This window comes from Streptopelia decaocto (assembly GCF_964273445.1).
Source record: "Streptopelia decaocto genome assembly, chromosome: Z".
NCBI lineage: Eukaryota > Metazoa > Chordata > Aves > Columbiformes > Columbidae > Streptopelia > Streptopelia decaocto.
Genome location: NC_138657.1, coordinates 41,029,492 through 41,055,454, shown reverse-complemented (window position 1 = coordinate 41,055,454; position 25,963 = coordinate 41,029,492). Strand labels below are relative to the sequence as shown.

Genomic DNA, 25,963 nt, shown 5'->3' with positions numbered 1-25,963 from the left:
CAAATGCAAATGTGGGGTAACTTTTATTATTTGTTAAGTTTATAGTCCTTCAGAATGGTGGCATTAATAACTAGCTGATTAATCCCCACATAAGTCTTGGGAAGGGGCAGCAAAGGATTGCAGATTTAAGTGTCCAGGCTCTTTACATCATAGGTTTAGCTGTCTAAATACAGCATTAATATACAGTTGGGAGTGATGTCATGGGAAGCTTATGTGGAGGATGAAGGAGCTAGTGAGTGCTGGGAGTCTTTCAAGAATGCTCTCCTGAAAGCACAAAAACAATTCACTCCCTTTAAAGGTAAGGGAAGTAGGCAGAGTTTCTGAGTCTATTCAAAACGAAAAGAGAAGAATACCAGAGGTGGAAAAGTGGACACATAACTGTTAAGAGCTACAAGGGCATTGCCAGTGTGTGCAGAGATGCAGTTAGAAAAGCAAAAGCTGATCTCAAATTGGAATTTTCCAGAGATGTCAAAAACCACAAGAAAGGGTTCTTCAGGTACATAAACAAGCAGAAACAGAAGGAAAATATTGCCTGCTGATAAACAGCAGAGGTGAAGTATTCACCAACAATGCTGAAAAGGCAGAGGTTCTCAACACTTCCTTCACCTCTATCTTTACAAGCACTGTTTGGCCCCAGGCCTTGGGAACAGAAATCCAGGTTGGTGCTAATGAGAAAGAGTTGGCATGTGAGCTATTATAAGAGCTCAACACCTACAAATTGGTGGGCCCTGACAATATTCATCTAAGAGCATTAAGAGAGCTGGCTGATGTCATTGCAAGGCCACTCTCCACAATCTTTGAGAAGTTGTGTAGGTCTTCTGGGACATCCCCCGATTAGAAGAAGGCTATTGTCACTCCCATCTACTAGAAGGGCTTAAAGGAGGATCCACGAAATTGTATTTCAGTCCCTGGGAAGGTTCTGGAACAAGTTCTCCAGGTGGCTATCACAAATGAGTTAAAGCATGTGATTGAGAATAACCAGCACAGATTGAGCAGGGGCAAGTCATGCCTGACAAACGTGATGACCTTCTACAACAAAGTAATCTGCTGAGTTGTTGTGGGGTGAGCAGTGAAACTTGTCTACTAGGATTTCTCCAAGGCTTTCAATGCGGTTTCCCATGGCCTTCTCCTAGAGAAAATGATGCATTACAATCAAGACAAGTGGTCTCTGCAGTGGGTGGGGAACTGGCTGAGAGGCCATATCCAGAGGGTAGTGGTAAATGGCTCCTTTTCCAACTGGCAACCTGTCATGAGTGGGATCCTCCAGGGATTGATATTGGGCCCAACACTGTTTAACATCTTCATAAGTGAGCTGGCTGATGGGGTCAAGTGTACGTGATGAAGTTTGCCAATGACACCAAACTGAGGGGGAAAGTGGACACTTCAGAAGGGAGAGCCACCCTGCAGAATGACCTGGACAGGATGGAAGAGTGGGCTAACAACAACCTTATGAAGATGAGTAAAGACAAGCGTAAGGTTTTGCACCTGGGAAAACATAACCCAGGAGTGCGGCACAGGCTGGGATCTGCCTGGCTGGGGATCAGCTCTGTGGAAAGGGACCTGGGTGTTCTGGTGGACAACAAGCTCATTATGAGCGAACAGTGTGCTGCTGTGGCAAAGGTCAACAGGATGCTGGGCTGCATCAACAAGGGCATTGCCAGCAGAAACACAGAAGTCATCATCCTGTTGTACTCAGTGTGTGTCAGTCCACACCTGGACTACTGTGTTCAGGTATGGTCCTTGCTGTGCAAAAAGGATGTGGACAGGCTGGAGAGGGTCCAGAGAAGGGCTACAGAGATGATCAAAGGCCTGAGAGGCTGACATATGAGGACATACGAGAGAACCGGGTTTGTTCATCTTTGAGATAAGAAGGCTAAGAGGAGACCTCATCACCATGTTCCAGTAATTAAAGGGTAGCTACAAAGAAGATGGAGACTCTTTTTACAAAGGGTCACATGGAAAAGACAAGAGACAATGGGTACAAGTTAATCTTGCGGAGATTCTGATTGGACACAAGAGGGAAATTTTTTCACCGTGACAACAATCAGCCATTGGAATAATCTCGCCAGGGAAGTGGTGGATTCCTGCAAATTGGATACTTTTACGTTTCAGCTGGACAGGGTACTGGGCCATCTTATCTAGACTGTGCTTTTGCCAAGAAAGGTTGGACCACATGATCCTTGTCCCTTCCAACCTGTTTTTTTATGATTCATTAAAAATTTCCTCTGAAACACAAAATTTAAAGGCCACTGGAAAGGTTATTCATGTGCATAAAGAGCGTGATTCTCAAGCTTAAAGATCTATCATAGTAGTTCAGTAACATCAAGAGGCGTTTTAAGAAAGGAGAAGCATTATATAACATTTTGATGCAAACATGAATAGGTGTCATCTGAGTTCTTCAATAATCAGTAATTTTGGGGTTCCAGTACAGAAGACCAGTGATGCACATATTTTATCTTGTATTAGAATAAGCAAATGCCAGTGTCTTGCAGAAATAGGGTTTTTAAAAATTGGGGGGGGGGGATATATTATTTTAATTTTTTTAATTGTAGAAGTTTTCATATCTTTGCAGGAATTGGAGGTGGAATCGTTCATCAACACGAATTGATCCATGGCAGTTCTTTCTGTGCTGCTGAGCTTGGGCATATTGTTGTATCTTTAGATGGACCAGAATGCCTGTGTGGTAGCCAAGGATGTATAGAAGCATATGCCTCTGGAATAGCATTACAGAGAGAAGCAAAGAGATTGCACGATGGTATTTATGTACTTCATTTTTGAAAACATGATCACACAATTGCAGTATAGGAAGAAATTGGTAAAGATGATATTAAGAAAAACAGACCTGCCAGCTTTTTTTAGGAGGAGACAAGAACAGGTGTACAGGCAACTAGATAGGATTCCTGTGTATGGCCAACCCAGGAGCTGCCACAACCTGTGTAGGACAGTACAGTTCTTTTTCAGTGATGGCAGCACCCAAGGAAGCCACATGTACAACCACCGATCTCAAAATTACCATAATCACAGAATGTTAGGGATTGGAAGGGACCTCGAAGTGTGTATTAGAGCTTAGTCTCTCCTTTTTAAGCATGCTGTAAGGTGATTTGACAGGCAAGGTTTGGCTTCACAGTGATTGTCTTTCAGCAATAGCTTCTCAGTGTTATCTAAGCTTGAGAACATTTGTGGTTTATTTTATTAACTTTTGGGGCTGACAAGAATAGTGGATTACCATACTGTAACTGTTTGAGTTTGATTCCCTGCTTCTAAAAGTAGTTCCCTGAATAATATATGACTGCTTTGGGTAAACTCCAGGTGGAACAGATTGCTCAGGATTAACACTTTGGTATGCAAGTAAAGAGATGTAAAGATCTTAACTGCCTGTCACCCTCCATTTTTTGACGTACCACATCACCATTCTTTCCTCTTGGCTTTCTCCTTTTCAAACAGAGGATCTGCTTTTAGTAGAAGGAATGTCAATGAAGAAGGAGGAGGTTGTTAGTGCTGCACATCTCATTCAAGCAGCTAAACTTGGGAACACAAAAGCAGACAGCATTCTCAGAACAGGTGAGAACATAGCTCAAAGGGTGGAATATAATATTTTTGGGGATACAGAAATGGTAATGCACTGTAACTCTATGAACACAACTCTACACTTTGAGGACCTCTCTATATAATTACTAATGGTAATAAATGTTAAATATAAATGTTGGAGGAAATGTTAGCAGAAGTGTGTATTAAAAGTCTATATTCAAATAAATTAGGAGATCAAAAGCTTCTGCAAAGATCAGCTTAAAAAAAGTCAGGCCTCAACATTTTTATATTGGAAAATTTGGGAACATATTGTAGGCAAGTGAATGGCTAGTCTGAGCAAGTAAAGACAATTTACACATTACTTTACGTGGACTATTTTACAGTTCTACTAGTTTCAAACACGATCTTCTTCCTCATACATAGCTGACAGCTCTAAGATGGTAGAGTAATGCATTCATGTTTTCTCTTAGCTTACAAGTGTGGCAATGTATTGCTTTGTCTTTCCCATCCACATCATTGGATAATGCATTAATGTGCAATAAAATTGCCCTTTTTTTCTTTTAATTTTGAAATAAAATTAATGGCAAACTCATATTCTCTGATAATATAAACTCAAAACTGTCTGCTCTGTGGAATTAAACCCTTTTCCTGACAGTGTTATTTGCTTCTAACAGACCTATTTCAGCTACCAAGCCTGGACTGCTTCAAGTATTCTACTTAATTTCTTTTTACTTTATCTTTTCAGCTGGGACAGCATTAGGCCTTGGAGTTGTGAACATTCTGCACACCGTGAACCCCTCTCTTGTGATCCTTTCTGGAGTTCTAGCTAGCCACTACGTTAATGCTGTCAAAGAAGTCATAAATCGACAGGCTCTATCCTCTGTTAAAGCTGTGGATGTGGTAGTCTCAAATCTAGCAGATCCTGCCCTTCTTGGAGCTGCTAGCCTGGTACTGGATTACACTACACGTAGAATATACTAGGTACCTGGAAGAATTCTAGAAATGGACTATTCAAATTCTTAATGGGTGGAGGGATACTTTGTCCAAAATTTGTCTTTGATGAGGGCAGCTACTGAATCAGAGTAGTGTTCTGAATAGTTAATGACTACTTCAGGGTTTTCTAATTGAGGTATTACCTTTTTGTATTTTTCCTAAATTTCATCTGACTTCATAGGAACAAATGTGCAATTGTTGTTTTTAATCAGCTCTGTTGGTAAGTCCATATGTTGTTTTAAGTGTAGCTGAATTATTTATGAGCATATCTTGATGTATGGTGAGGAATATGTGTATGGTGTGTCAAATTATAGCTAAAACTTGGGGATCCAAATCTCATTTCCCACTTATGTGAAATGAGAAGTCTACAATGTGACCAGCTTTTTGTTTCCGAGCTTTCACCCACAAAGTAAATTTGAGGTAATCACTAATAGCCAGTAGTAATTTCAGTGGGTGGAACTGCTGGAAGTTGCCTCTACAATCAAAAAGGCTGCATCTAGAAATTGTGGTGGAGGCAGTTATTTATTACATCATCTTTGGAGGGCAGAGTCCCTTTTTAGAAGCTTTGCATATGGAAGAAAAAGACCATGGTTTAGTGTGCTTACATCCTGCAGGGCAGTCTGAACAAACTGACAAGTGCAGCAGAGAGCATCTTTGTCTTCTGGCTACGGCCAACAGTCATTTACTTGAATTTTATTGTTTGGGGTTTTCTCAAGGGACTTAAGTCTACTACTTCATCAGCCAAATTAGCAGAGGGGATTGTTTATTCTTTGGTAGCCCATTAGCTGAAATTAAGCTATGTGGCACATCTGATCATAAAGACTCTACTTTTCATGAAAACTCGCGCACTGCAGAGTGACACAGTGCATCTTCTCAGCAGTTCTGGTGGCTGCAGGTAGACTGTTCTTGTCCTGCATTGAGCTTCAGCTGGCAGGATGGGAAGTCAGATCACCTTTTAAGACATTCAAAAGCCTGAGAGCAAAGTATACCAAATACCAATGAATGCTTCCCTGGGTAAACAATGGTTTATGTTTCTTTCAGTAGTCCTTCTTGATATATAGCTCTGTCTTTATACACACTTTGTGTGTATATACACACTTTATAGCACACTTTTAAGATACTGTAGTAATAACTACTTGACACAAGGAGAAACTGAAAAACAGACCCTTCTAACTAATCAGCTATCCCAGCAAGAAGATACCTGTGGAGAAACAGGCACAACACTATCTTCTGTATTTAATACCCTATTTCAACATCTAACTCAGCCCCTGAAGACACTCTAATGTATGCTCAGAAGTCCAGTAAAGTACTAGTACAAGGGAATAAAAGGGGCTTTTTCCACACTTGGAAGACTACAGGGATGTTGTGAAGTTATACAGGGAGAAAATTAGAAGGGCCAAAGCCCAACTAGAGCTGAGCCTGGCTGCTACTGTAAAAGGCAACAAAAAATGTTTCTTCAAATACATGAGCAACAAAAGGAGGGCTAAGGAGAACCTCCACGCTCTAGTGGATGCAGGGGTTCTTAGTGGGAATCACCAAGTAAACCAAGGCACACAGGAAAGGAACTAACTTCAATATCAGAGCAATAGCTCCATGAGCAGGTAAAGGAGAAACTGGCTTTGCTCTACAGCTATAGCAGCTCAGGTCAGGAGTAACCATATTGAGGTTCTAACAGAAGAGCCCCATCATTTGATCTTTCCATCCTCTTGCATCACAAGAAATGTCTGAATAAAAGAGGGACCAGGCTTTGCTTTCCAGACCTCCTGAAGCTCTGTATTTTTGATATTTCACAGTCCTGATATGTTTTTCCCTAGCAGCTGAAAGGAGGGTGCAGGCACAGAAAAAACATGAAAGCATAAAACACATTTGAAAAGTTTAAACACTTTTAACTAGTCCTGTCAAGAGAATGGTTCTTCAAATGCTTTTGAAAATGTTTTCCTGTTAACTTGACAAGAACCTGCTGCCTATATGCAAGTGGTACATACATCCTTACAGTTCCACCTGAAAAGTTTGTGGGTGTATAAAATCAGAAAGAATAAAAAAATCGTATTTAATAGCATAACTGACTTTGCCTCATAGAATCATAGAACATCCTGAGTTGAAACGGACCCACAAGGATCATCGAGTCCAACTCCTGTCCCTGCATACGACAACCCCACAGTTCACACCATGTGTCTGAAGGTGTTGTCCGGTCTCTTCTTGAACACTGTCAAGCTTGGGGCCATGACACCTCCCTGGGGAGCCTGTTCCAGTGCTCCACCACCCTCTGGGAGAAGAACCTTTTCCTGATGTCCAACCTAAACGTCCCCTGGCACATCTTCCTGCCATTCCCTTAGGTCCTATCATTGGTTGCCACAGAGATCAGCGCCTCCTCCTCCCCTTGTGAGGAAGCTGTAGACCACGATGAGTCTCCTCAGTCTCCTCCAGGCTAAACAAACCAAGTAACTTTATCTGCTCCTCATACAGCTTCCTTTCTAAACCCTTCACCAACTTCATAGCCCTCTTCTGGACACTTTCCAGTAGCTTTATATCCCTTTTATCCTGTGGTGCCCAGAACTGCACACAGGGCTCCAGGTGAGGCCGCACCAGTGCAGAGCAGAGCGGGACAATCACCTCCCTTGCCTGGCTGACAATGCTGTGCTGGATGCACCCAGGACATGGATGGCCTCTTGGCTATCAGGGCACACCGTTGGATCATGTTCAACTTACACTGACCAGAACGCCCAGATCCCTCTCCATGGAGCTGCTCTCCAGCATCTTGTTTCCCCAGTCTCTATGTACAGCCAGGGTTTTCATGTCCCAGGTGCAAAATCCAGCACTTGCTCTTGTTGAACTTCATGTGGTTGGTGATTGTCCAGTTCTCCAATTTGTCCAGATCCCCCTGGAGGGCCTCTCTGCCCAAGAGTGTTGGCAGCGCCTCCCAATTTTGTGTCATCGGTGAACTTGCTTAGTATTTCCTCAAGTCCTGCGTCCACATGATTTATGAAGACATTAAAGAGTACTGGCCCTAAGATGGATCCCTGCAGAACCCTGCTAGTGACTGGTCACCAACTCATGCCATTTACTAGAACCCTTTGAGCCCAACCCGTCAGCCAATTGCTCACCCACTGCATTGTGTGTTTGTGGACATCTTGTCCGGGAGGATACTGTGACAGTATCAAAAGCTCTACTGAAATCGCATTCACTGGCTTCCCTTGGTCATCTAGGTGGGTAACCTTGTCACAGAAAGAAATTAGGTTGGTCAGGCCTGACCTTTCCCCTCAAGCACCCATGCTGGCTGGGACCAATGACTGCATTGTCACTCAGGTGTTTTTCAATAACTCCCAGAATAATCTTCTCCATAATTTTGCCAGGCACAGAAGTGAGACTGTTTCTCCTTCTTCCCTTATTCAGAAACCTCCCTTTCTCTTCAGGCACTTAATTGTGGACCAGAGGTTTTATGGACAACTAGCTCCCAATTCTATCCAATCCCAGGAGAAGTGAGTATCTCATGTTCATAGGACATCTGCAGTACTGTGCTATCTGGTTACTTGAGGCTGGCTCTATGTCCTTTTGCGCTATGTCATTTGCTCTAGTGAGGGCACACCAGCATTTATATCAATTAGTAGGAGGGAGGAAGGGGAGTAAAAGCAGAAGACAATAGCTGAACTATTACCAGCTATTACCAGAATTTCAGAGCCTAAAGAAATCATGCCTTCTCATTATCTGCACTGGCAGCATCTGGTAGTACTATCTGTTGTAAGACAAGGTTTCATTTTGCAGTGTTCCTAGTAAGGACATGCAGTATACTCTCATCTGCTGAAGGCTTAGCAAGAATGCTACTGTGCACCCTCTAAGCAAAATTGCATGTGACACTCAAGAGCTTGGGCAGGAGACTCTTCATGGACATGCACATTTATAATCAGCATTGCATGAGTAAGCACCAGCAGTACTTACACACTAGAGTGCCAAAAGGTTGGAAAGTGACTTAAAACTGGAGTTCTTAGTTCTGTAGCTTGTAATTCATGTAATCAGTGTGAGACCTCTACCAATCCCTATATGGCATTGATTCTCATCCTTGCATCTGTTGGAAAAAGACTGTCCATGACAGCTCTGCCTAAGCCTAGAAACCAAACCAGCCAGTATTTGGGACCATGAAGAGGCCTGTAGAGTTTTGCTAGCCGTCTTTTTATAGGTCATTGCCGATGCTTAGCAAGCCATATAGCTAATCAGTACACTATCAAGGTTTGGATTATTTTTTTTTCATTTCCTGAGCAACAAGCTTAGTTATTCAGTATTTTGAGTATTTGATGTGCCATCCAGGCACTCAGAATTAACAAATGCCTTAGCCTTATGGTGGTCTTGAAGCACTGTTTATCAAAACCACATCACTGACAGCAAGGTACAGACAGAGTTTATACTCTAATTCAGTCTGCCTCGGTGAAATCTGATCACTGTGTCACTATCAAATGCTGTGGAGAGTTCACAAGCATTAGTAAGGATAAAACACCTGGACTGTGCACACCTTAGACCATTCCAGATAATTATGTTTGGAAAACCATTTATAAAGGCACATTAGAAACGAGTGCTTTGTCAGCTGAAGTGTAGGTGCTAAAGCCATGTATTTAGTACAGCTCTTTTACTCCAATACCACAATGTATTCATAATCTGAAAGCAAATGCCTTGCATTGTGAGCACGTAATGTGTTTTAGTAACAACTACAAATGCTCATGAGGTTCTGAAGAGGACCCAGAAAGACAAATTTTTCTTAAGCCTCACTTAAGTTTGCACATGCAGTTGTAGCACTTCTGGGTTGGTTCATTTGGCAAGGTCACACAAAACAAGAACAAACTGTATACTTTGCTGTGGTGCTCACACCACCCACTGCTTGTACATTGCAGTTTGCTATAAAATCAAAGATGATTGCTTTTCCAAGATTGAGAAGACAGGTAACACAGCCAGCTCTTTCTGCTGCCTTCATAACTGAGGGGAGCTTTTGGGTTCACAACCCTCCTGACCTTAGAGAGATAATCAGTTGTATCTTTAACAAATCACATATTACTATAAGGCTGTTACTGCTAGCTGAAGAAAGCTTTGCATGCTCAGAAGCACACATTTTTCTCCATTACTCTGAAAGGAAATTACAGAATGGTTTGGGTGGGAAGGGGCCTTTGGAGGTCATCTAGTCCAACCCACCTGCTAAAGCAGGGTCACCTAGAGCAGATCGCACAGGAATATCTCCAGAGAAGAAGACCATAACATCTCTGGGCAGCCTGTTCCAGTGCTCTAGCACCCTCAAAGTAAGCAAGTTTCTCCTCATAATCAGATGGAACCTCCTGTGCTTCAGTGTGTGCCTATTACCCCTCATCGTTGGGCACCACTGAAAGGAGTCTGGTCTCATCCTCTTGACATCCACCCTTGAGATAGAGGCATTGATCAGATCCCCTCTCAGCCTTCTCTTCTCTAGGCTGAACAGACCCAGTTCTCTCAGTCTGTCCTCATCAGAAAGGGGCTCTAGAGCCCAAATCATCTTTGTAGCCCACTGCTGGACTCCCTCCAGTAATTCTGTAATATTGCTGTAACTGTGTACCTGTAGTCCAGCCTCTTTTGCGTGAGGGAAACACACAGAAATTTTAAATGCAAATGAAGTGCCAAATTTGTCCTTAAGTAAATAAAGCATGTGAAGACTGTATTTACAGTAAAATTTTGAAGAAATATTCCAATTTTTTTCCAAAGGTTCCTTTTAAATGTTAGTTTCACAATCCTGTTATGTTATAAGCACTATTAAGACTGTTTGGCCTGGAAAAGAGACAGCTTAGGGAGGATCTCATCATTGTATACAAGTATCTGGATGGTGGGTGCAAAGAGGGCAAAGCCAGACCCTTTTCAGTGGTGCCCAGTGGCAGGACAAGAGGCAATGGGCACAGACTCAAACACAGGGAACTCCTGAACATCAGGAACCACTTTTTCACTGTGAAGGTGACTAAGCAGTGGCCCAGGTTGCCCAGAACACTGGTGAAATCTTCCTTTGAGATTTTCGAAAGCCCTCTGGACATGGTCCTGGGCACAGAGCTCGAGGTAGCCCTGCTAGAACAGGGGAGACGGACCACATTAACTTCAGCAGTCTCTTCCAACCCCAGTCCTTTTGTGATTTTGTGTAAGCACTGATACAGGAGGTAGGAGGGTGACAGTGAGCTAGCATACTTGACATAAGGTTGGTACAAAAGCAATTGTGGTTTTGGACTGAATTTTAAATCATTATAACTAGATTCAAATACATCTTTATTAATCAAAATAGGAACCATTACAATCAACACATTTTGCGAAGAAGAAATAAGTTTGTTTATTCCTGTAGTGTAAACATCTGTGCTTCAGGATTTGATGAGCTCTCAGAAAGCATTTTCTGCATCCTGCTGGTCGTGGAAGTGTTTTCCCTGCAAAAAGTTGTCAAGATGCTTCAAGCAGTTGTGGTTGGTTGGCAAGAGATCAGGTGATATAGCAGATGAGGCAAAACTTCATAGCTCAATTCATTCAACTTTTGAAGTGTCGGTTGTGTGATGTGCATAGCAAGTAATAAGTCAGTAGCAAGAAAACAAAGCAAGAAAAGCACATTAAAATGATGAATAACATAACACATTTAAGAATGTGTTCCAATATCAAACAGCAAATTTCAACAATGCAAAAACTGCAATTACTTTTGCACCAACCTAATAACTTTATGGCAGAAGAGAAAAATCTACTAAAATATTAGCACAAGAGCTAGAGGAGACAACCAAAACCAACTGAGGTGCTTGTTAAGTGTTCCAGCTAGATGGTGTACATAAACCTGCAGACATATTGTCAGTCCTTGCAAATTCAGCTTCTAAGACAAGCTTTAACTTCTGTAACATTCCTTTGGCCTTGAATTTGAGAGTCTTTGCCCATTTTCTTGGATTGTAGCTCAAAACCATGTGCTAACACAGATAAAATGCCCTATGAGATGGGACAATGTGATGATTAATCAGTTCCATAACTCAGTGTGCAGAACCCCTTTCACTTGCTCATCTTTCAAATTCCAGTAAATTCAAAGTAACATTTTAAACATATATTTAATGCAGTGGAGTTTTCCTTTATTAAATTATCAATTCATTTTAGAAGCCTTTATGCTGAGAACTTTGGGGTAAATAGAAGGAGGTGTTCAATCAAGGTGAATGTGTAATTGGTCAAGGCTAGCACTGAGTACCAGTATTCTAGGGACTTACTCTGTGTTTCAGTCCCATTAAACTCAGCTGTGGTAGCCCTGTGCAGTTCAGAAAATATTCTCCTGTTTTTATCTTCCATGGAATTAACCTTCCAAATCTGTAGTCTACTATAATTTTCCATCACCACTTATCAGTAGCTTGTGAATACACTTGCAAACATGAGAATAGCTACAGTCACTATAGAGAACAGTATGGTACAGCTTAACTATTGAAGCCCAGCTGGCAACCATTTATTCAGTATCTTATCAACCAAAGGGACACGGCTGCTACTAAAATAGTTGCCTTGCAGCAACTCCCTGAAACTTAGTAAATTTTAATCTGCATCAGCAGCCCTCTTAAAACTGCCTGGAGCAACCTTCCAGCTTGTACACAAAAGGTATTAAAGCAATTCTGCTACACACTAGTTAAACTACTGTATCTTTGATAAAAATGGTGAAACAATGTATGAGTCTGAACAGATTATTCTTACAAGATAGAGAGCTAAGGTAAGTCTTACCAGAGAAAGGCTAGAATACAGCCTCTGTGAATGCTGTGTGAAATTGGAGAGCCAACGAAGCAGCTGAGCAGAGATATTCTGGATCAGTTTCTTTCAAATTCAACCACCTTGGCAGACAGGGCTCCAAGCCAGTAGGTGATCAGCAGTAAGAGCAAGTCTTCCTTTCTCTTGCTCTCCATATATCCAGTCCACCATGCTGGTGGGAGAAAGTGTCTGCAGGAGTCAGTAAGGACAAGGACACAGTTCAAAAACACCCAATCAGCCTCTGAGCAACAGATGAAGCCAGCACTGAATACATGGCAGAACAGAATATGCAGCAGAATATCAAAGGCTTTAACTACTCTGTGTCCTGTACTGTATTTCTAGTCTGAGATCTGCAGCTGGAATGACAGCAGAATACTACACAGAACTGCTTACCTGCAGAAGGCAGTGTCCTCAGTTCCCCTAGAAGGGAAATAAGCTCCTTAACAAGCCTACTGTTCCAGTTTCCTAGAGCTTCAGTGTGATAAATTGGATAGGGAAGCAGTTTTCAAACTAAGGCTCTGACAAGCTTTAAGAAAGCTTGTACAGACAAACAGGACAGCCTCTCGGAGACTAGGAGCATTGCTGGCTGGTCAGTCACCACTAGCAATTAAGAGACAGTCAGTTCAAACACCCCATGTTGAAAGGGAGCAGGACACCTTAATTCATCCAAAATCAACACATTTTGCTGTTTAACAGATCTTTAATATCAATAATGCTGGAAGTGACATCTCAGTACACAATAGCACAGAGACTACAGTTTTGGAGTTTCTCCCATTTCAGACATGCAAAGGAAGCATAAGGAAGTACATGCAATCAAACAATGATCAGCTCTAGATACATCATGAGGTTTGGTCCAAAAAAATTCAAACAATCAATCCAATTACTGCAAACATAGCTTCTCTGAGTAAGGTTAAGATATTGCATTTGTAATGTTTCCATTGTGCTTTCCTTCAGCGAACAAGCGGAGCCTGCTTGAGTGAGATGAGGACTGAACGCATGCGAGACACATCTTTTGCCTGCTTACTAGACTTGGGATTAAAGTCACAGAGTTGAGCCACACGTTCCCACTCAGTGCCTGGAAAAATGTCTTCTGCATCATTCACAAAGGCTTCTTCAGCTGCCCTAAAAGCAATGCAATGGACCTTGCATTAATGCCCAACATATAAGGCATTCCTTCCTTCTTAACAGGATGCAGTTTCAGCATGTGTCATAGAAATGTGACATTACAGCTGCTTGTGGACATTATGGCTACTTAAGCTCCCACTGCCCCAACCCTGGAGATGAAAATCGGTTGCAAGCAGTATGCTATGCACAAGCAGTGCAGAGGATTACCGTGTAAAATGCTGGAATACAGGTGTTTGGTTTTAAGAATAGTTATTGAGTCACCATACAAATTGCCAAGAAGTAAAGTAGTCCTATGTAGGCATTTTATTTATGGAGAAATGCCGAAGTCTTAACTAGTTAAGCCTCTGCCACTTGATGGCTTATATTGGACACTTGGCAACTGGAAATTTACAACTCCCTGCAAGCACATCTTAAAACAGATTCCATTTGAGGATTTAAATCAGCCCCAAGGCCTACAGGCCATCATAAAACTATCAGTTGGTGATTCCCAATGCTGTAGTTAAGGAGCATGAATCAAAAGGAATTTAAGTTATGAATCCCATGCTTGTGGGTACTATAGACTGAAGTATGTCTTGGCTGAGAAGATGCCTTGTCTGAGGTCAGGTCACAGAATAAACACATTTCCCCTGCTCTCACCCTAGGGGGACCCTAAGGAGACTTCTGTACATTATGTACAAGTTAGTGCCAGTGGCTTCTCAGCTGCACCATTTTGGCATTGCTATGCTGCCAACCACATTACTTCAATGTGGGGCTAACACTCCAGCATCTAGTTTACATGAGCTGTGGAGCCCTGGTAGCTGCCTGAGTGCAGAAGCAGTGAACATCCAGAGATCAGACCAAATCCATTTAGTCCAACAAGCAGTACAGGAAAAAGCAGCAAAGATGACTCTCCCATGAGGGGTTCAGCACTGTTCACAGGGATGATACAGTTACAGACACCACTGAAGACAAGGGTCACTACAACACTGATATTTTATGTGACATGACACTTTTAAGGGGCAGTGAAGGGTTTTTTTACTTAACTGTTCTAGGCTGTAGCAAGGATGATTTATGTTTGTGCTTAAAGGTGAAGAGAAAAGAAACAAGGAAAGAAAGTTTAAGTCAGATATAGAAAATGAGAATGAGTTTAATGCAGATGATCAACTGGTTGAACATGCACTAGTAGCTTAGCCAACACTCAGGAAACAGGCTGCTAATTTTAGTCTGCAGAACTTACAATGCATAGTTGCATTGGATATATTAAAATAAGGATGTTATTAGAAAAATCTATTAAAGTCAACTCCAGAAGACTTCAGAAAAGTCAAACACCACCTGTAAATCCATCATTTCACAAGTCCTGGTTTACATCCACCTACAGTTAGGTAATTAATTTCACGCTGGGCCTTCAATTTTAATGCACTCAAAGCCACACTTTGGCTCACCAATACACCTTCTAAAGGCATCACCTTAGAATCTGTGACATGGCCATCTTTCAATTCAAGTCTACAAATTAAGGGAAGAAATGAAAATACATGAACAAGCTAATGAACATTGTAAACCTTCCAGTCCATGAAAACTAGCATACTCATTAGTCCTTGAAAGTCATGGCTGTATTCTCATTGATCCATTAGGCTGGCAAAATGTCTATACAGAGCTGCCCCTAAACGTTCTCCCAGTGACTAATGATAATATTCCAACACCACTTTCTTGTATTTTTCATCTGTTCTCTAATAGCATCCTATTTCTATATGCACATCTCTTCTACCCTGATTTATGGCAGGTGATTCTTTTCTACCTTCTTTGGCTTGCAGAGCTTTATATCCAAGCATTGCTTGAATATTTTTCTGATTATGTAGGAGAATGAGCACACAGCAGGAGCTCAGCACCTATTACAGAGAATGCAGTTAAACATGACGCTTCTCTGTGGAAGTGACTAGGTCTAAATAGATCACCCATGTAAGACTGCAGACACTAACCCAGTAAAGTATCCTGCCAAGCAGTGTTCACCAGCCTGGAAACAACTGTAAATCCCTATATCTAGAGACTGCTGAAGTCACTACCAAAATTCCAGTGGTATGCATACTACCTGACTTCATCTGAAAATTCTGGATGCCATGCAGTCTATGGGATCCTTATAGAAAAAACACACATTAATTCTGAGATTAATTAAGTCAGTCCAAAATGTAAAGGCTCTTTACTTATACTAGTTTATACTGCCGTGAGATATTCAGAAGTCACCTGCAGACATCCAGCACTATGTCTGATCATCCTTATTACCTAGTTTACTAGCAAACAGAATTAGTAGTTAAGCAACATACACATAACCAATCACGTCAGCGAAGGGTTGTTTGTAGAAAGCTTCATCTGCCACCCTAGGTAGCAAGTAGTCCAACAGGCAGGCAAGCAGACAGGAGAAAAGAAATAAAGATGAGAAGTAGGGAACACATCTGAAAGGAGTTCAACAAGCACATTAACCTTGTATTGTCTACTTACTGTGACAGGAAAGTATCTACCATACGGAATGTATCAATTAAGCCACTGACTCAGAAGGGCAACACAAAAGGTCTGCTACATCCTACAGCTAGTTTGGAACTCAGGTCCCAGTGTTAGCATTAGGCTACTTCCAGTGGACAGAAACTTCCATTAGGAGAGAGATCTCACTAGGCTGATGAGAATGCCAAACAGTCCTTCTGTGCAACACTTGTTAAATGGACCCTGCTCCAGAATGCATATCCTGCACTCAAACACTGGCCACAATAAAGCTATCAATGAGCTCTGGCCACCGGCTGGAAAAGAGTGCCAGTACTGTTTCCCTTTCTTGGCCCAAAGGACTGTACCTCAGTGAATGGAAGTGTCAAATCTGTAATTCTGTAGAAAGTGTAGGCCTCCTTTCTTCCTTTAAAAATATAAAGAAATAGAGTCTACCTATGACTCTACTTACTCCAGACAAACCTGCTGGCCATTTTGATAATAAAACTGGTGGGTTAAAAAAAAAAACAAAACAAAACACAAAAATAAAACAACCAACCAACCAACCAACCAACCAAACAACAAAAAAAAACCCCACACACAAAAAAACACACAACACCAAACACACCACAACCCACCAATGAACAGGTCATACTGAAGTCTGTGGGTTCCCGAAGTATAAAGCAACCCTGATAATTACCTAGACAGAATGACGCTGACAACCCTAGGCCAGAAGCAGAGACTTAAGTGGTATTAAGTCAGTACTATAGCATTTACCGTTACATAGTGTGAAGTCAAAATTCCACAGGAAAACTCTAAGTTAGTGTAAGAGCTACTAAACTAGCAGCCAAGTCATTAGTTTCTGCCCCAGGGGCCATAAATTAGACAATTCAAACACAACACAGAACAGCCAGCATTTAGTTCTTCACTAGCAGAACTGGTTCAGGTTATTTCTCAAACTACTTCAAAAGGAGCAGCCAAAGGTTTTAAGATATCTAATAAAATATCTTGTAACAAAAACTAGGAGGCCACTTCCATGTGTTCTAAAGACAGCAAATAAGGTGGCTAGCTTCAAGGCAGGTAATTACAGTCACCAAAGACCTATGCAGCTATGCAAACAATGGGTAGATTAAAACTTTTTCTGGCCATGCTCAAACTTTGTGTTTTCAGTAATCTTCAGTAATTCTGGTTCACTACCTTAATGCTTTATCTTGCTATTCTTGGGCATTTAATCTAGAGTCTAAGAAACTTTAAAAGGTAGTCTAGCACTGGAGACCCATTTCTCAGTAGGAGAGGTTACTTTAATGAGCTGAAGGACTAGTGCCTTAGGACACACTCAAAGCATTCTAATGTTCCTCTCCTATTACTTTCATATCCAGTACCATAACTCTTTAGATGGCTGGAGAAACCTTACCTGTTGCTGGCTTTTGTTTTCTGGAGCTTTTCATCTTGCCTTGCATACCACTCCTCCAACTCCTTTATTGCTTTTTCTTTCCATTCTGCTTCCTGTTTTCGTGAGTTAGCATCTGAAGATTTAAGAATTTATTTGTCAGTCATGTTTGCTCCAGCTGGATCTTGCTAACATTTCATCTGATGGCTCAGGGTACACTCTAGTGCAGACAGTTGCTTGATCTACTCAGATGTTTATGAGATTTCCTGATTTAGGCCATGAGAACTCTAAATACCATGAACATTCAGAGGATTAGCTAAACAGAATGCCTGCACTGCATAGCTGCAACAGTCCACTTAAGCTTAGGATAGGCATTTGTAGACTAATTCAAAATCAGTAAGTCTGTTGGCCTGCAAATTGTTCAAAAACAGAACTGGCCACCTTGCTACGTTAGTGCTAGAAAAAAGCTCAGTAAAGTCCCCATGCTCAAAGTGAGGGACCCTGGCACTCAGCGTGCTTTTACACCCAGCCTACAGTCCTGGACAAGCTCATCTGCTATAACTAGCCCCAAAGCAGAGCATCAGGGTCAGCTCTATCCAGAACCACACTGCACAGAAGGTTTTGGCCTAACAATTTCCAGCAAAACCTTCTCCCTAGTATGAGTAGAAAGCGTGTCAGTTTGTAGGCTCTTAGAAGCTGTCCACACAGAGGTATCACTGCATTTGATAGGTGTATTTAGCTTAGTTACTAGTCTGTAATTTAACTTAGCTATTAGATTAACATACATGTAACAACAGATGGCTGCAGCAATTACAAAATGAGCAATCTCTATCCTTTGAAAAAAGTGCTGACGGCTGCAGTATTTATTCACTCTTTTCTGCTAATAAAGCTGCTCATTTTCTTGTCAGCTTATTTGTAAGTATAGGGCAGGCCACATGAATACTCTCTAAGGTTCAGAGAGCTATTTGTTTTCTGACTCCTACACCATTTAGTCTGCTTACTGAAAGCCTCATCCAGACTTGCTGCTCAAACTCCAGAAACATGTTAGATTTTCAAGAGCCAGAAGCCATGGTTGAGAATTCTGCTGCTTAAGAAGCTGCCACCAAGTTACTCACAAGCAAGAACAGTAATGCAACAAACACCCTCCTTACCAAGTTGCTCCAGGCGCTCCTTTTGCTCCTCTCTCCACTTACGAATACTCTCTGGTTCTGACTGTAGTCGATCTACTTGGGATATGGCAGCATAGGAGTCTTTTGGACCATTACTCTCCTTAAAGTGAAGGAAAAATAATGTAATATTTCAGATAACTCCCTGCAAGCTACACAAAATTAGACTCTGCCTGAACTGAGCACAAAAGACATTTATCTGATGTTATACCACATTGCCACATTTAACATGAAAAGGTTCTTCCCACAAATTACAGTTAGCTCCTTGTACAAGATATCTTGGTAAGACAACCAGGATGAATGAATTATTCTTAAAGAATAAGCAATTCAGAAAACTCTGCGTTAAACTAGGCAGCCAGAGTTTACTTTCAGCGTGTTAGCCAATGTCAAGTCAACATTAAGTCATACAATATTAAGCCCGCCAGTCTACTTCCAGTGGTTACGTCTTATTAAGCCATACTTCAAAATGAATTGCTGCTTTAGGTCGCCTCTAAGTTCAGAGGAGGGGCATATAATAAGAACATTAACAGTGTTATGAGATGAGCTATCAGACTAGAAGTTCCTCTTCAGAGAGGAGATAAAAGTACATCAGAGACAAGAAATGGGAAGTATTAACATAAATTCAGGAAAGTTCTCAGAGTAGAACAGCACATTCTAAGTACAGAATATACTTCTGTCTTACCTGATGGATATTTCCATTAACCCCTCCATCAACAGCACCTGTAAAGAAGTGACTGTGGTTTAGCCATTTAAAAAAAAGGCAAAAAAGCCAGATTTACTGATATCAGTAACTTGTATGGAAAGCTTTACTAGGGTATCTAAAGTTGGAGCTATGCAAATGAGTGTTACTTAGTACTCTGCAGGGTCACTTCCTTATCTTTGCACTTCTCTGTATAGGCACAAGAAACTAAGTGTACCATCATTCTGCAGAACCAGTAATACAAGATCATTTCTTCATCATGCTTCAAACTACGTAAACAGCAGAGCTGATACTGCTGAGAAGCTGCCACAGACAATGTTGTAAAGTTACTCCCACTTTCTCCTCCCTGTCTGAGAAACAGACTGCTGGACAACTGTTCAGAAGTTAAGAAGTGCACCACTGGTTTTGTCTCTATTTGGAAGACCAACAATCCTGCAGCCAACACTTAGTAATTCTTATCCTAGTTTGGTTTTCTTCCTAATCAGCTCAAAAGACACTGCTAACATTCCTAACAAAGTCACCTTTCTGCCACCTTCTGTGATTACATGTTTGATACCTTCCTACTTCAGCTGCAGCATTTTTCCCTGTGAGGTGACACTGGTAGTACAGCCTCAGGAATGCAATCAGCTAGAAATCTTTGCCTCAGAACCCAAAAATTTCATCTTATTAAAACACATCCATAGTGAACCTATGTCAGTTGTGACACAAATGTTTCAGTTTGTGAAACTATTTAAGTCTCCAGACTACACAAAACACACCAGTATTTTCAAGGACTGCTTAATCTCAGCAAGGCATCTCTCTGGAACAATGCTACATAACACCTGCCTGCATGACATAACATCATATTACTACCTTTGCCTCACCCTTAATGCTACCATGGATAAACTTATCACACAGAAGTGTTTCCACCATGTTACTAGACTCTTCAATGGAAGCGACTGTATCAAAGTCACCCAATAATAGGCAGAAAGTTCTTTTGCACTACCTTCTTAAATGAGACAGCTAATAAAGCTAAAACTAAGAGCATTACGCTGCTGTATCCTCTATTTCTCTAGTGTTAATGGCACATAGGAAGCTCTTCATACTCCCTTATCAGGAAACTAGGCAAGTATTATTAAGTCCTCATCCCCAAGCCCTGAATAGTAATCATTAATTGTATTAGGTAAAAGATTATGGAGTCATCAGTTCAAACATTAAGTTGGAAGATATTAGTCTCCAAGAACACAGTTACTAGCTTCAGGAGGGTAAGACTCAAGTTAACAACTAGCTTTATAGTTGTCAGAACCTAGTGTTTTATAACTCGAAACTATCTGAAAGATGGTAGCTACTCTGCCCGATTGCTACTCCTCTGCAAGTTACAAGAGCCAAAAAAAAATGGTTTGAGAGGCATGTAAAGCTAACAGTGTCTGTCCACTTCACAGCAGCTACCCTGTCCATCACTTAACATCAACCCTCAAAGATTAGCTTTCATACGCACAGGAAGCTTGAACAGGATAGCTATTTACATAATAAGAAGCCTACTGGTTCAGGCCAGTATTCCAACCCTGGCCATGGCAACATGAAGCAATACTGAGTAAGACAGATGAGCTTGGCAACATTTTGCCACTCACCCCATATTCCCCCAGTATATAACGTTACTACAATTAACAGAATTATACACTAATAATAGTTTCCTGGTATTGATAATATCAGTTCATGGAGCTCACTACTGTCCATGTAGTTGTCTAATTTTTTTTTTTTTTTAAGAGGCTGCAATTTGAAAACTGTTATATGGAACACCGTGTTTCTTACAAGTGTATTTCAAGAAGCTGGTGATTGCTTCTCACAACATTTGAAGTTATCTTCAAACTTCAGTTGAGAGCTGCCTGAATGATGTCTTTTGGCTCAATAGTTATTAAGAAAATCTATCGAGACCTGTAAATAAGGAGTTCAAAAAGGTCACCGTTAAAAAAAGTAAATCCACAAATCCCCAATCACAATGCTTAAGCATTTATGTAAGCATTTTTATTATTTCAAAAAGAAATCTGCATTCACCTATTTAACTTAATAACAGAACAGTTCAATAAACTCATATGTACTGGAGACTAGAGTTTTCTGATATTTTTTAGGATACTGATCAGATGATAAAAAAATCTCAGACAAATAGTAACAAGTCATCAGTTCATTTGTCACCAGGCCTGAACCAGTACAATTTGCACAGCTGTACTTCACTCTTTTTAACAAGGAGGGAGTAAGTACTGGCTCTGACAGTTAAACTGTTAAAAAAATGGATGACCAAGAATCCACAAACACAATCTGCTAAGCCTATTCAAAAGGCCAGAGCATAGATGCAATCCTAGTGCACACAAGAAAGCAAGATCACATAGAAATCACAACTAGACTTCCCAAATCTTTAGATCATATTATCATATTCATTATTTTATGACACTCTTTCTAAAGAAAGTTCTCCAATAACAGTTTTACATTCCATGACAAATGAATTTACATTACTTGAGAAAAAACACTCTTGAAAATCAGCTTAAGAACCTTTTACCTATCAAGCCAATCTAGAAGTATTTAACAAGCTGACTTTTTGAGAATGCATCACTCTGCAATAGCCACATTGCACACATGTAGAGAAGGTAGAATCTAGTTGCTTCTAGCACCCTGTCAGAACAGCTGATGTCAGAACTTTCTCCAAAGAAATTAGTCCTCAAACAGCTAATTTAATGTTCCAGAGTCTGTTTAGAATGTAAAGACAATATAAAGAATAACGGTTGTCTGAGGCTTCTGAAAGTAAGAGGGGAAGTGTCCACTGTGTCTGTTTCTGCACTACACATGGAACACGTAAGTGTCTGATATCTAAACAGGATGGTGTTCTGATAATGATTATCGTCATGTTCTAGTGCTTGAGCAAGTTACTCCCCTGTAAACACCCTTTCTACAAGATGTAGCCCATATGTCTCAAACTTCACAAATGAGCTGACTTTAAGTGCTGCACTACCACTAAATGAGCACTGGAAGCAGCAGGTCTCCATTACTCAGTTGGGCTCTATTCAAAGAGATACTGTGAACCTGCATCCTCATACATAAGATATGCCAGTAATTTCAGAAACCAGGTTGTAAAATGAAGACTACATTCTAAAGATGCTCCAATGAACTGGGCAGCAAAGTTATCCAACTTAGTCTGAAGAAGAGTGGCATCTTCCCAAAGTGAGAAAAGAATGTCACATGAGAGCAAATACGTTCCTATATACCCAAGTACAACAAAAGTCTTCCAAGAGCACTGAAACAACAGTTAAGCACAGCATTATCCTACACTCACAACTGCTTTCCACTCAAACTTCAGATAAAAAACTTAAACCTTTCATAATCAGAAATGTTCATTCAGGGCTGCTTTAGCTACCAGTAGACTAACCAAAAACACACCAACCTCTAGTTTCCAACATATGTAGCCACTCTTCTCTGAACATAGCATGTTCTCCAGTGTCAGTTTTCTGACATTCAGTACAAAGGTTACCAAGGAACAAAGGCTAGACGCTTAGCAAAATTAAACATTAGCTCAACTGCTAGCATACTTTAAGATCACTGCGTCTAAAGACAGAAACACAAGTGTCAGAACTCAACATATTGACTTATCTTTCTTTCAGTGGATCTTCATCTCTGGCAGTCTCACAGATTAGAAGAGATCAGAGCTCCTCAGCAGTGTTCTCTACCGGCTATACTTCGGCAAGCATGGGCACCCAGTAGTCTTTAGGTAACACAAACTATGAGCACCACCCCTTCTGAGAGGGCATGATGCGAACTTAAGAGAAGATAGAGCACACCCAGGACGATCAAGACAGCACACCATGGCCCAGACCTAATCCTGGGACCATTTTCGGACAGCCTGGCCCCGCTCACCGGTGGCATGTGCTCGGGGAAGAAAGCTGAGGCGAGGGGCCTACTGGCACCACCTCGTCCCGGACACAGGCCCTCCGAGGGAGAAGGGAAGCTGAAAAGCCCCGCCAGGCCGGGATCCCTTTCCTTCCCGCCCCACCCGCTGGGCACCGCGCCTCCCCCCGCCACGGGGAGAGGCGGCGGCGTGAGGCCTGCCCTGGCCTCCCTCCGCGCATACCCAGGCCGAGGTCGTCTGGATCCTGCATCGCCGCGAGCACCTCGATGCCCTCCAGGACGCCCATGTCATTCTCGATACCCGCAATCTCGTTCTCCTGCTGCGCCAGAAAAGCGGCAGCAGGATCCTCCTCGGCGCCGTCCAGCATCCCGTTATCTCCGTCGGCCAGCGGCTGCTGCTGAGCAACGAACACCTCCTGGTCAGCCATTAGAGCGACACACGGAGCACTCAACCAGCCGCGAGCGTTTGCCGCTTCCGCACCTGCCCTAGGCCGGAAATTAGTGAGCAAGGGGCGGGCTCCCGGACTATGCCAATGAGAGCCGAGCACCGCCCAGCGGTCAAACCAATCATCGAGCGGTGGTGGCGGAGCTAACGGAATTCTCCGCGTGATACCTTGGGCTCGAGCCAATCAGCGCAAGAGCGTCGCTGGGCGCGCGGGAGAGCGCGCTATCAGGAGTGGGATGGGGAGGTTGCGGCGCGGCGGGCGGGCGGAGGTCTCGTAGTCCAGCCGCTCGCTGACCGCCCGGCCTGACGGTGCATGGAGGAGCTGGGTGGTGCCGGGCGCGGGGTCTGCGCCAGCGGCCGGCGGCGCTGCAGGGTCCGGCCTGGGCCTGGCTTCCCGCGCGCGCAGCGCGATCGGCGAGTGACAGAATTTCTTGGGCTGGTTACTCCAACCGGCTCGCTCAAGCAGGGGCAGCAAGAGCAGGCTTCCCGGGACTATGTGCAGCCTGGATTTGAGTATTCTCCAGAGGTGAAGGTGGCACAAGGTCTCTGGACATCCTGTTCCAGTGTTTTACCAACCCACAGTAAAAAAATAAGTGTATTGCTGCGTTCAGATTTTGTTGTTGTTGTTTGTTTGTTTTGTTTTTGTTGTTGTTGTTGTTCATGTCTATTGGCTGCTGTTCTGTCAGTGAGCGCTACTGAAAAGAGCTTGGCTCCCTCTTCTTCATTTTCTCCCATCAAGTATTTGTACACATTGAAAAGATCCCCCTATTTTTAACCCCTATTTAGTCAGCTTGTCTATCAGGATGTTGTGGAAGACAGTGCTAAGTGAAAAGCCATACTAAAGGTAAGGTAAACAACATCCCACTGGCCTCCATTCATCCAACAAGGTAGTCAGCCCACTGTGGAAGGTTATCAGGTTGGTTAAGCGTGAGTTCCCGTTTGTAAATCCACACTGACTACTCCTGATCAATTTCTTGTCCTTCCTGAGATTGGAAATGGTGTCTAGGATTAGTTGCTCCATTGTCTTGCAAGGATTCATGTAAAGCCGGTTGGCCTGTCGTTCCCATGATCTTCTCTTTTGCCTTTCTAGAAAGACAGATGTGACACTTGCTGTCTTTCAGCCTTGAGGAACACTCCCAAATGCCATGGCGTTTCACAGATTATCAAGAGTGGCCTCCCAGTTACATTAGTCAGTTTACCCAACACTCATGGGTGCAACCTGGCAGGCCCTAGGGACTTATGTATGTTATTTGTTTAAGTGCTTCCTAAACTGGTTCTCCTCCATCCAGGTAGGTCTTCCTTGCTCCAGACTTTTTCTCTGCTTGCAGAGCATTGGGATTCCTGAAGGGCAGGATCATTTACTCACAGTAAACCTAATAAGGTGCTCCAAATTTATTCATAATCCAAGGTGGAGTGTCTGATTTAGGTGCATAAAAATCCAGGACAAATAGGTGTCTTTCTTACAGTGAAACAACAGAATGTGGCTCCCCACGAATCATAGAATCACAGAAACATTGAATCATTTTGGTTGGAAGAGACCCTCAGGATAACACTGGCCGTAAACCATGTCCATAAGAATCTCATCTACACATCTTTTAAAAACCTCCAGTGATGGTGACTCAACCACTTCCCTGGACAGCCACTTCCAGTGCTACACAACTCATTCCATGAAGGAATTTTTCCTACCATTGAATCTGAACCTTCCCTGGCACAACTTGAGGCCATTTCCTCATGTCCTGTCTCTTGCTACTTGGGAACAGACCAACACCCTCCATGCTACAACCTCCTTTCAGGTAGTTGTAGACAGTGACAAGGTCTTCCCTCAGCCTCCTTTTCTCTGGGCTAAACAGCCCCAGTTCCCTCAGCCGCTCCTTATATGACTTGTTTTCCAGACCCTTTACCAGCTTCGTTGCCCTCCTCTGAACTCTCTCCAGCACCTCAATGTTGTTCTAGTAGTGCGGGGCCCAAAACTGAACACAGTATTGAAGGTAGGGCCTCACCACCATCAAGTACAGGGGGATGTTCACTTCCCTAATCCTGCTGGCCACACTATTCCTGATACAAGCTGAGATGCTGTTGGCTTTTTTGGCCACTTGGGCACACTGCTGGCTCATATTCAGCTGGCTGTCAATCAACAACCCCAGGTCCTTTTTCTCCAGACAGACGTCTATGCCATCAACACCTAGCTTTGCAGGTCGCCAGCAGCCTGTGTCAAGTAGCCATTACCTACTTCCCCTGTCCTAAATTCACCACCTGAATACTGCCTTTTAGTTATCAAAGAGTGGAATGCCTCAACAATGTCAAGAGGGACAATTAATAACCTTCCAAATGTTTACTGGAAGGAGAGCTCCATGGTGAGTGATTTTATATAGCTGGATGTGGCTGCTGTTTGATTATCTCCTGTGCATGCCAGTAGTGCTACTCTTGAGTGTTTACAAATTATGCTTAGAGTCCTAGAGATTTCTCCAGTTTGTTGCAGGTTTTTTGGGGGGGAGAGGGGGTTTCGTGGGGTTTTTTTGTTTGCTTGCTTTGGTGGGGTTTTTTTGTTGTTGTGC

General features: G+C 42.4%; 2 protein-coding genes across 9 annotated transcripts in view; one reads left to right on the top strand and one right to left on the bottom strand.

Moving 5' to 3' along the window:
* The window catches only part of GNE (glucosamine (UDP-N-acetyl)-2-epimerase/N-acetylmannosamine kinase), a 34,897-nt gene extending 28,314 nt beyond the window's left edge, over nt 1-6,583 (top strand). For 5 of the 6 annotated variants that reach the window (XM_082075630.1, XM_082075632.1, XM_082075634.1 and 2 more), the window contains 3 exons: nt 2,573-2,755; nt 3,445-3,561; nt 4,274-6,583. In XM_082075630.1, the coding sequence (XP_081931756.1) occupies nt 2,573-2,755; nt 3,445-3,561; nt 4,274-4,509 (536 nt within the window). In that variant the 3' untranslated portion in view covers nt 4,510-6,583. The remainder of the gene's footprint in view (nt 1-2,572; nt 2,756-3,444; nt 3,562-4,273) is intronic. The other variant, XM_082075629.1, reaches the window with a different exon arrangement.
* Nucleotides 6,584-10,827: 4,244 nt separating this feature from the next.
* Nucleotides 10,828-23,462, bottom strand: CLTA (clathrin light chain A). 3 transcript variants are annotated; one of them, XR_014186312.1, is made up of 6 exons: nt 23,187-23,462; nt 19,073-19,110; nt 18,376-18,493; nt 17,249-17,360; nt 12,238-12,450; nt 10,828-11,035 (listed from the first exon to the last, which is right to left on the bottom strand). XR_014186312.1 is itself a non-coding variant. In XM_082075646.1 (5 exons), the coding sequence occupies exons 1-5, from the start codon at nt 23,389-23,391 to the stop codon at nt 12,321-12,323; spliced, it is 603 nt and encodes a 200-aa protein (XP_081931772.1). In that variant the 5' UTR covers nt 23,392-23,462; the 3' UTR covers nt 12,220-12,320. The 3 variants fall into 3 exon arrangements, 2 of the variants coding, with proteins under 2 accessions (XP_081931772.1, XP_081931771.1); XM_082075646.1 differs by lacking the exon at nt 10,828-11,035 and having other exon boundaries at nt 12,220-12,450; XM_082075645.1 differs by lacking the exons at nt 10,828-11,035; nt 12,238-12,450 and adding an exon at nt 12,942-13,383 and having other exon boundaries at nt 23,187-23,457.
* Nucleotides 23,463-25,963: the final 2,501 nt, after the last annotated feature.

Excerpts from the sequence above, each read along its gene's own strand:
- CLTA (XM_082075645.1), bottom strand. The coding sequence starts at position 23,391 with ATGGCTGACCAGGAGGTGTTCGTTGCTCAGCAGCAGCCGCTGGCCGAC. Across the intron at positions 18,494-19,072 it reads TTAATGGAAATATCCATCAG|GAGAGTAATGGTCCAAAAGA; the intron begins GTAAGACAGAAG and ends CTTCACTTTAAG. Across the intron at positions 17,361-18,375 it reads GGAGCGCCTGGAGCAACTTG|ATGCTAACTCACGAAAACAG; the intron begins GTAAGGAGGGTG and ends TTAAATCTTCAG.